General features: G+C 37.8%; 1 protein-coding gene across 7 annotated transcripts in view; it reads right to left on the bottom strand.

Annotated features, from left to right (window-relative positions):
- Positions 1-13,326, bottom strand: part of Yeats2 (YEATS domain containing 2) — a 116,816-nt gene that overhangs the window by 34,217 nt on the left and 69,273 nt on the right. For 6 of the 7 annotated variants that reach the window (XM_047564328.1, XM_047564326.1, XM_047564327.1 and 3 more), the window contains exons 20-23: positions 11,197-11,373; positions 8,576-8,762; positions 2,759-2,887; positions 2,066-2,164 (exon numbers count right to left, since the gene is read on the bottom strand). In XM_047564328.1, the coding sequence (XP_047420284.1) occupies positions 2,066-2,164; positions 2,759-2,887; positions 8,576-8,762; positions 11,197-11,373 (592 nt within the window). The remainder of the gene's footprint in view (positions 1-2,065; positions 2,165-2,758; positions 2,888-8,575; positions 8,763-11,196; positions 11,374-13,326) is intronic. The other variant, XM_047564329.1, reaches the window with a different exon arrangement.

Here is a 13,326-nt window from a genome sequence, read left to right as displayed (position 1 = left end):
GTTGTAGCTCAGTGGTAGAACACTGCTGAGCGTGTGTGAAACACTGGGTTTGATTCTCAGTATTGCATATAAATAAATAAAATACAGGTCCATTGACAATTAAAAAAATTAAAAATCAAGGAGTCCTCAGAAAAAGTGCAGATGCTCCAGTTCTACAGGTTCAAGTACATGTGCTTTAAAGTGGCATTCAAACAATTAGAGAAATTACATAATTGTAGCATTTTCAGGCTGGGAAAACTTTTCTACTCCAGAAATGAAAACATGTTCTCAAAGATTTATACATAAGAGCCACAAACTGGAAACAACTCTAATATCCCTCAACAGGAGAGGAGATACATTATAGCACATTCCTCCAAGGTCAAATACTAGTCAGGAACATGGATGAATCTCAGAAACATTACACTGAGTCAATGAAACTAGACACAAAAGAATGCATGTGTTTCCATTTCTATAAAGTTCAAAAACACAGAAACAATCTATGGCAACAATCAGAGTAAGAGTGGTCTATAGGGGTTGGGAACTACTGGAAGGGGCTGAGGTCATGGAACATTCTGTGTCTTGAATGGAGTGTTGGTTACATGAGTATTTATCAACTCATCACATGGTATACTTAATACTTTCGTATTTCACTGTACAATTTATTTCAATTAAAATCAAAACAGACATGCTCTGGTCAGGCCGAAATTAAACAATCAGAATCTGTGTGAGGAAGGCCTATGACATACACCTCCTATTGAGAAGTAATGGTCCAGACTGATGACACCAATTCTTTCCTGAGCTACCCTTTGACCCGGAGTTGGCAAATGTTTCCCTACATAGGGCTAATAAAAAACCATATTAAGCATTGTGGGTCATACACATCTTTGTAGGAACTAAACTCTGCAGCTGTAAGATAAAGTATAGATGAATGGGCATGGTTATATGCCAATAAAATTCTACTTACAAAAATAGGCAGTGGATCTCAGCAGCCAAACCCTGTTTTCGATGAGTACTTAGTAAATCACAAATACATTTCTTCCTGAGATTCTCATGAGATCCTGGCATGCCCAAAAAGCAGTCCAGCATGGTCGTATACAGATGTTACTTCATATTCCAACTTCACTGCTTTCTAGACTCAGGAAATACATACTCAACATCTACAACTTGCTTCCTCATCTGCAAAATGGGTATATGCTGGGCAACAGCTATGCTGAAGTACTGGAGTAATAGCTTTCAATGGCCACAGAGCAGCTAGAACCTGCAGGCTCTGAACACATGTCGCTGTCATTACTGGACACATTATAGTTGGCAAATGTGTTGCTCAAGTTCATTTTATTACTTTTTGTTGTTCTTGTGACATTGGGGATTGAACCCAGGGACTCTTTAACAATGAGCTACCCCCCCAGTCCTTTTTATTTTTTCTTCTGAGACAAGGTCTCACTAAGTTGCCCAGGCTGGCCTCAAAGTCTCCATCCTTTTGTGTCAGTCTTCCAAGTAGCTGGGATTACAGGTGTACACAACGGTGCCTGGCTGCTGCTTTATTCTTGTCATCAGGAATGTACCCCTATCAGATCACCAAAGTCTGGTCCCTCCTTTACTATAATTAACTCCCCAAATGAATCTCTTATTGGTCTATTTCCCCAAACAAATCCTGGGAGTCCCTGTCTCCACTGTCTCCTTAATCTGCAAACCCCTTGCTTTCTCCACAGGTAAAAAGTTCCACTCTTTGAAGTTCAATTTATAATCCATGCCCCACACCAAGTCTTGTCCCCTCCACAGCCCAACAACCCTGAGTAGACATACTAGACTACAATATTTTAGCAATCATTTTCCAGACCACTTATCTTTAATTTTTTTATCAGGCCTTGCTGTTTACTACAACTCTCTTCAGCCTGATTATAAATTCTTGGAGGGTATAATGATGCTTTATATCTCTGTAGTCACTCAATGTCAAGTCTACTACGTAAGAAGTCAGTAATTACTTGCCAAGTAACTGATCCACAGATGCTGAAAATTCAAAGAACTCAGACTGCAGTAATGTCATGCATAAAACTTCAGGACAAAAACACCATGAGATCCTACATACCTTTTGCCACTGCTGCTGGAGCAGAGCTGGGGACAGCTGGAGTTGGGGCAGCTATAGGCAGAATGGTAGGTGATTTGCTGGTAGAAAATGACTGAACCACTAAAGGGCAAAAGGAAGGGATATCACAGAGACAGAAATTATTTTTAATGAGAATGATCTAACTTCCATGTGGCAGCCCCATATTAAACTAATATGAGTCTCAGGACAATGGGAATGGTAAGGTCCTTTTTTCATATAATGATCAACAAGCTGTGCTGTTTATTATTAGTACCAGGGTAAATGAGCTAAATCCTCAACTGGAAATGGGGGTTTGTCAGTAAATTAAGGAAATCAAAAGCCAGTCAACACAAATTCTCACAAATGCTTAAAATGTTCCCCCTTGACTCAACTTCAGAAATGGGCAGGGGGCTGGGGAGATAGCTCAGTTGGTAGAGTGCTTGCCTTGTAAGCACAAGGCCCTGGGTTCGATTCCCCAGCACCAAAAAAAAAAAAAAAAAAAAAAAAAAAAAAGAAATGGGCAGCTATTTAGAAGCCAATGGATCGTTTGGGTTTTACTTTCAGCCCCAGAGTTGGTGCCCTTAGGCCAGGGTGTGACTCAATAACCAACAGGCACCAGTCAGCCATCAGCAACTAATAGAATATGGACTTTCCCCAAGGTGGACGCGTGTGATAAAACCAGGGGTGAGGACATACCTTTATTCACCGGCATCAGTATAGTCTGCACACCTCCAGAGGTGTTTACGCTGAGCGGTTTGAGCTGGCTGGGAATCGTCAGGACAGCCTGCTGGGGATTGGACTGACTGGAGTGAATCTTTAACAATCCTAAAATAAGTTGGAATATAAGGCCAAGCTCAAGATTAGATGCTTCCTTTAAGTTCCTCGCCCTTTCTGCCACTCACATTTTCCCCCAAGGGAAGTTTCCAGGACATTCACCTTTCAGGAAATAAAGGACTAGAAGCAGCCAGCAAAGGATGCTGCAGATTTCACAATGAAACACTGATGTGACAATAATGATTTATTTTTAAAGTGTCCCTGCCCAATCACAGAGTAATACAGAAAATTTTGCAAATGAAGGACTAACAGAAAGGAGGTCACCCAAAGTCCTATTGTAGAGCTAAGATATTTCCTTTCCATGTTTGTTTTCTATGACCATTTATTTGCTTTGTATATAAACATGATATGTGCACAATGAATATAAAATTTTGTATTTTGATGTAGAAAACTGTCATTCTCCTATTTAAAAACTTATCTTGGGGGCTGGGGTTATAGTTCAGTGGTAGGGCACTTGCCTAGCAAGATGAGGCATTAGGTTCCATCCTCAGTACACATAAAAATAAATAAATAAATAAAGGTATTATGTCTGATTCCAACTAAAAAATATTAAAAAACAAAAAAACCCCTACAACTTATCCTGGTTAAAGAATGTCTCCAAAATTAGCTTCAAATCATTTGGGAACTATTTTAGTCTGGTCCTTATGTATCTGCATCTTCTTCCCATGGTCCCTTCACACCTATGCTTTTTTTTTGGGGGGGGGGGTAACGGGGGGGGGGGGGCACTTAATCACTGAGCCATACCCCAAACCCTTTCTATTTTTGAGTCAGAGTCTTGATGAGTTACTTAGGGCCTTGCCAAGTTGCTGAGGTTGGCTTTGAATTTGCAATCCTCCTACCTCAGTCTCCCAAGTGGTTGGGATTAAAGAGTGCACCACCACACCCAGGTATACTTTTTTTTTTTTTACATCCCCCTCCAATTTATTCAGTAAAAGGACAAGGCACCCTTTACATCTAAACTTTAATCTCTGCATATCTTAATTTATATTTCCTATCTTTGTGCAGCCTCTATTTTTCAAACATCAAACATTCTCTATCATTTTGGAGAGGGTCATCCTTTCTTATTTATCATAAAGGAAATTCCCATGGTCATATTTTACATTACCAAATTGCTTGAGGTGTTCAGAAGGGGTGGGAATAACAAAGAGGTTTTAGTGAGAGAGCATACCAGAGACAAACACATGACAATATCCACTAAAAACAGCACTGGAGGCTATTATGTTACGGCCCAGAAGGACAGCAGCTGGTGTGAACCAAAGAAAGGAATTGCTTTAAAATAAAACTTTTTTTTTTTTTGTACCACAGACTGAACCCAGGAGCACTTAACCACTGAGCCACATCCCCAACCCTGCCCACTTGCTTTTTAAATTCTGAAACAGGGTCTCAGGAGGTTGCTAACAGTCTTGCTAAATTGCTGAGGCTGGCTTCCAACCTGCAACTCCCCTGCCTCAGCCTCCTGAGTTGCTGGGATTACAGGTGTATGCCACCACACCCAGCCGAAAGGAATCCTTTTAAATACTTTCTAGAACAGGCCTTCAGTGAACAGAAAAATCTTCCTTTGGAAAGAGGAATATCAAATCAGCCAAGTACTTATTGAGACATGCCCTTGGGGAGTACAATAATGATCTGGTGTTTTCATACTTCTGAAATTCTTATTTTTATCAAAAATTATATGGTGGGCAATTGAAAAGTTACCCAAAAAAAAACAAAAACCAAAAAACAAAAAAGGACAAAAAGTCTTATAAATAAAAACTGTCACCCCTTATTCCACCCACTAATTCTCAACTAGTTCCAGTAGCATCCACTTTTAACCCTTCTGGTTCTTTCTTTTCATACCTACCTCAGCAATTTTAAAAGAATGTGTATGGTGAAGGCCCTGATTCATTGATTTTTTTTTGTGACCACCTGACTATTGAGGTTGGCCTTGAGGAATTTCACTCACTCTTCTCTATACTCCAATACTATTCTTTGATGATCCAGATGAGTACACCCTGATATCATAATTCCATTTTATTTTCTGGAGTTAATAATTTCCTCTCTTATCATTTGAAAATTTAGTTTTCTTCCAACCCTTTCCCAAGTCTTCCCATCTCCTCCTAGAGTTCCTTAAGTTACCTCTTAATAAAACTCGGCATATGTCAAACCTCCTCCACAATCTACAGTTCCACTTTTCAGAAGAGAAGCCCTTCTAGGAGTTCTGATCTGCTCCACTTTGGCCTGCTGCTTTCTAGGACTGCCACACGGCTCTTGGCCAGGGAATGTCTCTGCACAGTTATGCTTTATCTTTCTTCTATACTGGAGCTTCTATTTTCCTTCCTCTTTTTTGGTTTATATATCTTCATTGTGATAAACCATGTATTTAAGTAATGTCTTTGGACTGTATATATGAAATACATTAGAAACTTTGTCAGAAAATAATTGTACCTTCACTCAAAAATGATCTTGCTGACTAGAGAATTCTAGAAAGAAAGCAATTTTCCCTAGAATTTTGAAAAGCAGTATGTAGCTTCTAGCACTACTATGGAGCTTAATGAAAATGTAATGCGATTTCTAAAATTTCTTTTTCTTCCTTTTAAGGTGTTTTCTTTATCCTGGGTATTCTTTTTTTTATTTTTTTGGTTGTTGATGGACCTTCATTTTATTTATTTACATGTGATGCTGAGAATCAAACCCAGTGCCTCATACATGCTAGGCAAGCGCTCCACCACTGAGCCACAACCCCAGCCTCTATCCTGGGTATTGTGATTTCTCAAACTGTGGCTGGGTGTGGGCCATCTCTTGTTCACTGTGCTGGATACTATACCTTTAGAACCTGGAAGTTTGTGCCCTTCAATTAAGGGGGGAAAGTTCTTACTTCACTTATGGGTCAATTCCTTCCCACTACTTTTCTTCTGGAACTCCTCTTACTCTGGCTTGAGTTCCTGAATAACATCATTAAATTTTCTTAGTGCCCACTCTTGGTCTAGTCCCTGCTTCCACCTTGCACCCCCTTAATTACTCTTGATGCTGTATCAGTGGTCCATTTCAAAGTTAAAGCAGATCATTGCTCCTTTGCTTCAACTCTTCCATGTACCCCGCACCCCTAAAGTCAAAGTCAAAGTCCTTACAGTGACCTACAGGGCCCTATGCACTACTCTTCATGACTTCATTACTCTCTCCCTTGCCTGTTCTGCTCCAGGTCCAAGGGCGACCTTGTTTAAAAAGTTCACAGTAGGGTTGGGGTTGTGGTTCAGTGGTAGAGCACTTGCTGGGTTTGATCCTCAGCACCACACAAAAATAAACAAATAAGATAAAAAGTTCACAGTACACACAAAAGGTTTAATTAAAAATTGCTGGCATGTATAGGAAACAGTTTGGTCCTTTTTGAAAATGTTCTATAGAGAGTTTATCAGCAACATCTCAGGAAAGTAGACCTTAAAGCAGGGAGACTTCATTTACTGCATGCTAAAAACAGGATCAGAAAAATGAGACAAAGGATGGCATTAAATAGTTACAGTAATTATCCCCAGTATTTCTACAACTTGTACCCTAGTGCCTAGCACAAAGTCTCAAATAAATGTTCTTAAGAGAGAACAAGTACCCCCTATGCTAGAAATTGGCCAATTTTAACTGGAAGGAGGGAATTATGGAAAAATAAAATCAGTCATCTTTTTTTCCTATTCATAACGGAGTAAGACTGTATATATGTGGTTTGGAGCCACATGTAGAATGTACTGATGATAAGGATGATAACATTCACAACCTCTTATCTAAGAGTATCAAGGTGTGTGTATTTATTTATGTGTGTGTGTCTCTCAGTAATACTCAGTTCTCAGTTTTTCTGTAGACCAGTGCTAGTTGGTAAGCTGGTTATCAATCTGCAACAAGATAATATAGAAATTAAGAGTTTAGATGCTTTTATAACAATGTGACATTGCCATGACTTTTATTGTATGTTACAGATATATCTATTTGTGCCAGATTGTAGGAGAACAAAAACCAAGCTGATCTTTCAAGTTTGAGAAGCAAAGCTGCATATTATATCAGCCCCCAGCATCTGGGATAGCACAATGTCATCAAATACATTAATATTTCTGTGGTGAAATACATAAATATTCACATTAAGCAGTATGCATAGGCTGTCAACAGAAGTGAAATTTTGCCCTAAAGTTAATTATGATAAACAAAACCTTTAGTTTTCACACCTCTTTGGATTTTAGAACTGCAACTAAGGGTTTACAGACTAGTAACAAAAATGTGGACAGCGATGATGATGGCAGTGTTATTCATAAGGGTGACTACAAACCAGAGTGTTCTATACATTTATACATTAACTCATTTAATCTTCCCCAATTTATAAGCTAGGTATTACTAGTTCATTTAAGAAACCAAAGCACTGAATAACATCATTATGTGTTATCAATTTGTGTTGACTGGCTTTTGACTTCCTTAATTTACTGACAAACCCCCATTTCCAGTTGAGGATTTAGCTCATTTACCCTGGTACTAATAATAAATAGCACAGCTTGTTGATTATTGTATGAAAAAAGGACCTTACCATTCCCATTGTCCTGAGACTCATATTAGTTTAATATGGGGCTGCCACATGGGAGTCACTTCAAAGCAATCTTGCCTTAAGATTTGTGCCCTAAACAGGACACAGTGGCGCGCACCTGTAATCCCAGAAACTCGGGAAGCTGAGGCAAGAGGATGGCAAATTCAAAGATAGCCTCAGCAACCTAATGAGGCCCGGTCTCAAAATAAAAAAAGGGCTGGGGATGTGGCTCAGTGGCTAAGCATTTCTGGGTTCAATCACTGGCACAGAAAAAAAAAAAAAAAAAAAAAAGAAACAGAAAAAGAAAATAAAAATCTGTGTCTTACAAAACTCAAAGAAGTAAAAGATACATACATTTTTCTGGAGTCATTTAGTGTGGGCACGAAGGTATCATACGAAGGTATCATACATTTTAGCAGATCTCAAGCATTATCACCCTAACATTACCCAATGTAATAACTAATGTCAAAAATTATAAGTTGGAGTTAATGAAGCTTACATATAAATAATATACTTTGTATATAAGAGGAAATAAATGTATGCTGTTTTATAATGAATTCCATTCAAAATTGATAATTAATAAAAAAAGAAATGGGTTCTTTAAGGAGAGCAAACTCTTAGCTCTCCAGAAATTACATTATGAAGATAACTAAAATACCCAACAGAGTTTCAGGTGGCTAAGGTTTTATTATATCATTTAAAAATGATTATTCAGCTAGTTGTGGTGGCATACACCTACAATCCCAGCTACTTGAGATTGGCAGGAGGATGGCAAGTTTGAGGCCAGCCTTAACAACTGAGTGAGACCCTATTTCAAAATAAAAAGTAATCAGGGCTGATGATGTGGCTCAGTGATAGAGTATCCCTGGGTGTAAATCCCATAGCACCAAAAAAATAAATAAATAAAAAATAAAAAAAGAAGTTCAATCTGTAAACTGAATAATAATTTTTAAATGATAAATTTAAAGTCTTGGACTTAAAATTTCATACATACATTTTTAAAAGAATAATTTACCTAAAAAGCAGCTATTTGTAAAGTATTTCTGCATTTTTTTAGTAATTTATTATACAAAATGTTAAGACCTTCAAAAATATTCTAGTCCAAAGAGAAAAACTGAGAGAAATAATATTGTGATACAACTGACCTGATACTGTGGCTTTCCCTGAGATGGGGTTTGGTGTGGACACCAGGGAGGTGGCACTGACGACAGTGGGAGCTGCAGCCTTGCAGGTTCCCACGGCGGCCTGGCTCACACACACTTGCGGCTGCCCAGAAGTTTTCATTACAGAACCAAGAGTAGAGGATGAGCCAGGGACCGCTCCTTCAGACTGCTTACCCACAGGGCCAGAAATGAAGAAATTAAGAAGAAAGCAGTGTGACTTACTTGGAGCAGTGACTGCCATATACAGCACACTCAACAAAATGAACTAGTAGTAGTTAATGTTTATTAAATGTCATGCCATTAAAAAAAAAAAGTATGGCTTCTTAACTCAATGGTTCCTATGCTTTTAGATTTCATAGATCAGAAAAATTAGTGTGTCACAGTGTTACCACATTTTAAAAAAATTCACTATCTACTATATCACTGTATAAAAAGCCTGTTTCAACACCAGAAAAGTAGAAGGAAATATTCTCAGAATGTAAAAATGAATTGAAATGGGCTTTATGAAAAACTCACTAGAAAGTTTAAAAATCTGTCACTTCATTCAAGAGACATCTTACTACATGGCAGGAAGAGTATCAAATATTAGAGCTCAGAGATAAAAGCCATCAAGAAGAGTGGTCACCAAGAGTGATTAGTGCCACAGAAGGCACAGGTACACAGCACACAACTAAGAGGGAAGTCACTGCTTCCGACTAGGGATGCAAAAGGGAAGATCCTGGAAAATGCTTCAGGTGAGATACATGGACTTTAAAGGACACTTCAAGATTCAAGTCAGAGGAAGAGATGAAGGAACGTTTCTTGGCCGAGAGCAGGTAGAGTCAAAAAAAGAACATGGTATGCTGAGGAGCTGCAAAAGCAGAGTGCGGGCACTAGTGAGCAGGCACAAGAGGAGAGGCAGCAGCTGTAGGCCTCAGGCTGGAAAAGCAGTCAGATCCCAGACATCCTTTGGAGTCCCAAGACCATTCACAGGAGAAACAGTCTTTTCAACAAATGTTGCTGGGCCAACTGGATATTTACATACGAAACAATGCAATTTGGTCTCCAACTCATATGATGCATATCACCTCAAAATTAATCAAACTTAAATATAAAACAGAAGAAAAGCAGGCTTGAATGTTGTGACCTTGGATTAGGCAATGGTTTATTAAGATGTGACACCAGAAGAACAAGTAAGAAAAGAAAAACAGGCAATTCAGATTTCATCAAAATTAAAAACTTGTGTTTCAAAGGCTATCATCAAGAAAGTGAAAAGTCAGTTCAGAGTGGGAGCAATTTTTTGCAAATATGGTAAGAGACCTGAATCTAGAATATATAAAATATTTCAACAATTCAATAATAAAACAACAACCCAACTAAGAAATGGGTGGGCAAATGATCTGATATTTCTCCAAAGACAAATAAATACATAAAAATATACTTAATATCACTACCTATCAAAGAATTTAAAGTCAAAACCACAATGAGATACTACTTCATATCCACGAAGATGATGATAATTTTTTTTTTAAAAAAAGGATAACAAGTACCAAAAAGGATGTGGAAAATTAGAACCCTCATACATTGCTAGAGGGAATATAAAATGGTACAACTGCTTGGGAAACAGTTTGTGAGTTCCTCAAAATGTTAAACATAGTGGGGCGTGGTGGTGCATGCCTATAATCCCAGTGGCTCAGGAGGCTAAGGCAGGAGGATCTGAGTTCAAAGCCAGCCTCAGCAAAAGTGAGGTACGAAGCAACTAAGTGAGATCATGTCTCTAAATAAAATATAAAATAGGGCTGGGGAATGTGGCTCAGTGGTTGAGTGCCTGAGTTTAATCCCCAGTACCCCAAAAAATAACAACAAAAACATTAGCTATCACATGAGCCAGCAATCCATTCCTAGACATACAGACTAGAGAAGTATTTATTTATGCAAAAACTGGTACATAAATGTTCACAGTAGTATTACTCATAATCATTAAAAAGTGGAAAACAAGTCAGATGTCTGTCAACTGATTAATGTACAAAAACAAGGTATGTTCCTAAAACTGAGAATTATTTAGCCACAAAATAGAATGGAGTATTGATACATGCTACAACATGATGAACCTTGAAAACAGCATGCTAAGCAAAAGAAGTCAGACACAGGTCACATGTTGTATGGCTACATTCATATGAAATGTCCAAAATAGGCAAATCCATATAGAAAGGGAGGTTAGTGATTGCTTAGAGATAGGATAAGGCCTGGGGAGGGACTGCTAATGGGTATTCAGTTTCTTTTTGGGGCAATTAATGTTCTGGGACTAGATGATGATAAGTATAACCCAGCAAATATAATAAAATCAATAAACTCTACACTATACAAAAGGGGAAATTTTATGGTATGTGAGTCATAACTCAATTTTTTAAAAAAATAACAATATGACTGAAATTGATTTCCATGCACATGTAGTTTTACTGGGCTGAACCCAATTACTATGTATAACTATAAAGTTCTAATTTTAAAGAAATTTTTAAAAAATTCCGATTTTTAAAAAGGCACAATGCTGAGCCTGCTAGGTATCTTCCTTATGTTCCTCCTACTTTCATGTTTCCCGATTTCCTACTGCCATGCTAACTCACCTGTTGTGCAGGACCATTTGCTGAGAGGGTCACAGCAGGGGACGTAGCAGTTGTGATAACTCCTCCTGCTACTCTCAGCATTGTGGTTCCAGGCTTTGAGAGTTGTGAAGTGGCTGGCACAGACTTCAAGGTACTATCAGATATTTTCATTAGAGATGCCTGTCCCCCAGCAGCTGCCTGCAGAAACAAAGAGGTAAAAGTAATAAAGTTACACTAAGAGACACAATGTGCTGTTTATCTACATGTTGAGAGTACAGCCAAGGAAGTCTTGCTAATAGAGATTATATGAGGCTTTTATGCATGTAAGAAGTCTAAACTTTATGACCTTTGACCTATAAAAGCTCCCATACCACTAATACAGAACAAGTAAATGAATTAATTTACGAGTTACCATGAAACTCAAACCCAGACAGGGACAGATTCAAATGGGTAAATTCGTGGGGCTCTAGGCTCTACACTGGCGTAGCATTTTAGTGCTGGAGAACCACCCAGTAAATATTGTCTCCTCAGTGGTCTAAGTCAAGGCTCAGTAAACTTTTTTTTGTAAAGGGAGTAAACAATCATTTTATGGCTTTGCAGACCATAGAATCTCTGTTGCCATTCCTCAATTCTACAACAGGATGAAATAGCTGTGACCATGTTTCAATAAAATGTTCCTTACAAAACCAGAAAGCCCCGGGTGTAGTTTGCTGGCCCCGATCTAAATGATTACTTAGTGCCCCAAGTTTATGCCACTAAAAAGTAGATGCCATTTTTTTCAGTTTCTGAGAGCTTACTATTTGCCAGAATGGCAGAAAAAACTTACATGATCTTATGTCATTCATAAACTGTTATTATCTTGATAGGGCCAATTTTAGGTTCTGCCTTAGAGGAGATTAAGCTCAGTGACTTTGGCAGGGTCAAACAGTTAGTAATCGGAGAAATTCTGACTAGAATCCAGAAGTACTAGCCATGCAAATTAAAATCACAATAACATATCACTTCGCAGTCACAAAAATGCTAAAATCCTCTGTGTTTGTGAGGATGTGGAGCAATTCCAATGTTACTTATAGAAGAATCAAATGGTACAACCACTTATAAACATACACTATGCTCTTTGAGTCATTCTTCTGCATGAAAAGACCTGTATAAGAATGTTTATAGCAGTTTAACTTGTAAGTCAAAAACTGGAAGTTGGATACTGTGGCCCAGTGGCACAGCACTTGCCTGGCATGTGTGAGGCACTGGGTTCCATTCCCAGCACCACATATAAATGAATGAATAAAATAAAGGTCTATCAACATCTAAAAAAAATTTTAAAAAACTGGAAATAATCCATGTCTGTCATGAGTTATGGAACAAAATATATTCAAGGATTAAAAATATAAACTACTGATACATAGATAAATCTCAAAAAATTTGTTGAGCAATAGATGCTAGATCTAAAAGAGCATACACTATATAATTCCATTGATATTAAATTCAAGAACACATGAAAACTATACTTTGATGAGTGAAATAGAAAAGTGATTAAAAAAATGTTTTAAGAGTGACAGAAATACTCTATACCTTGATTGGCACAGTGATTGCCTATATATATATATATATATATATATATATATATATATATATATATATATGAATGTATTAAAAACCTCATTGCGTAGTACACTTATAATCTGTGCATTATTTTACATGATTATATTTAAAGGATGAGAGCTAAAACTAAAAAAGAATTTGTAACTTTGTTTTTCTATTTCTATTTATTTTTATTTCTTATTTCGTTAGATACACATGATAGTATATTTTGACATATCATACATACATGGAGTATAACTTATTCTAATTAGGATCCCATTCTTGTGGTTGTACATGGTGTGGTAAAAAATCTGAATTTGGGCTGGGGTGCAGCTCAGTGGTAGAGTGCTTTCCTAGCCTATAAAAGGTCTTGGGCTTGATCCCCAGCATCTCTCTCTCTCTCTCTCTCTCTCTCTCTCAAGCAAACGTGTGCATGTATGCATGTACGCACACACTAACACACACACACACACACACACAATAGAAAAAAGGAAAAAAGGTTTGAATTTTCTTGTACGTGAAAACTGGGTTGCTTTCAATAGATCTGAGTTGCTTCCATAGATTTTAATGTAA

The sequence above is a fragment of the Sciurus carolinensis genome, chromosome 9 (assembly GCF_902686445.1).
Source record: "Sciurus carolinensis chromosome 9, mSciCar1.2, whole genome shotgun sequence".
Lineage (NCBI taxonomy): Eukaryota > Metazoa > Chordata > Mammalia > Rodentia > Sciuridae > Sciurus > Sciurus carolinensis.
Note: the sequence above shows the minus strand (reverse complement) of the source record. Positions and strands in the feature narration are given on the sequence as shown.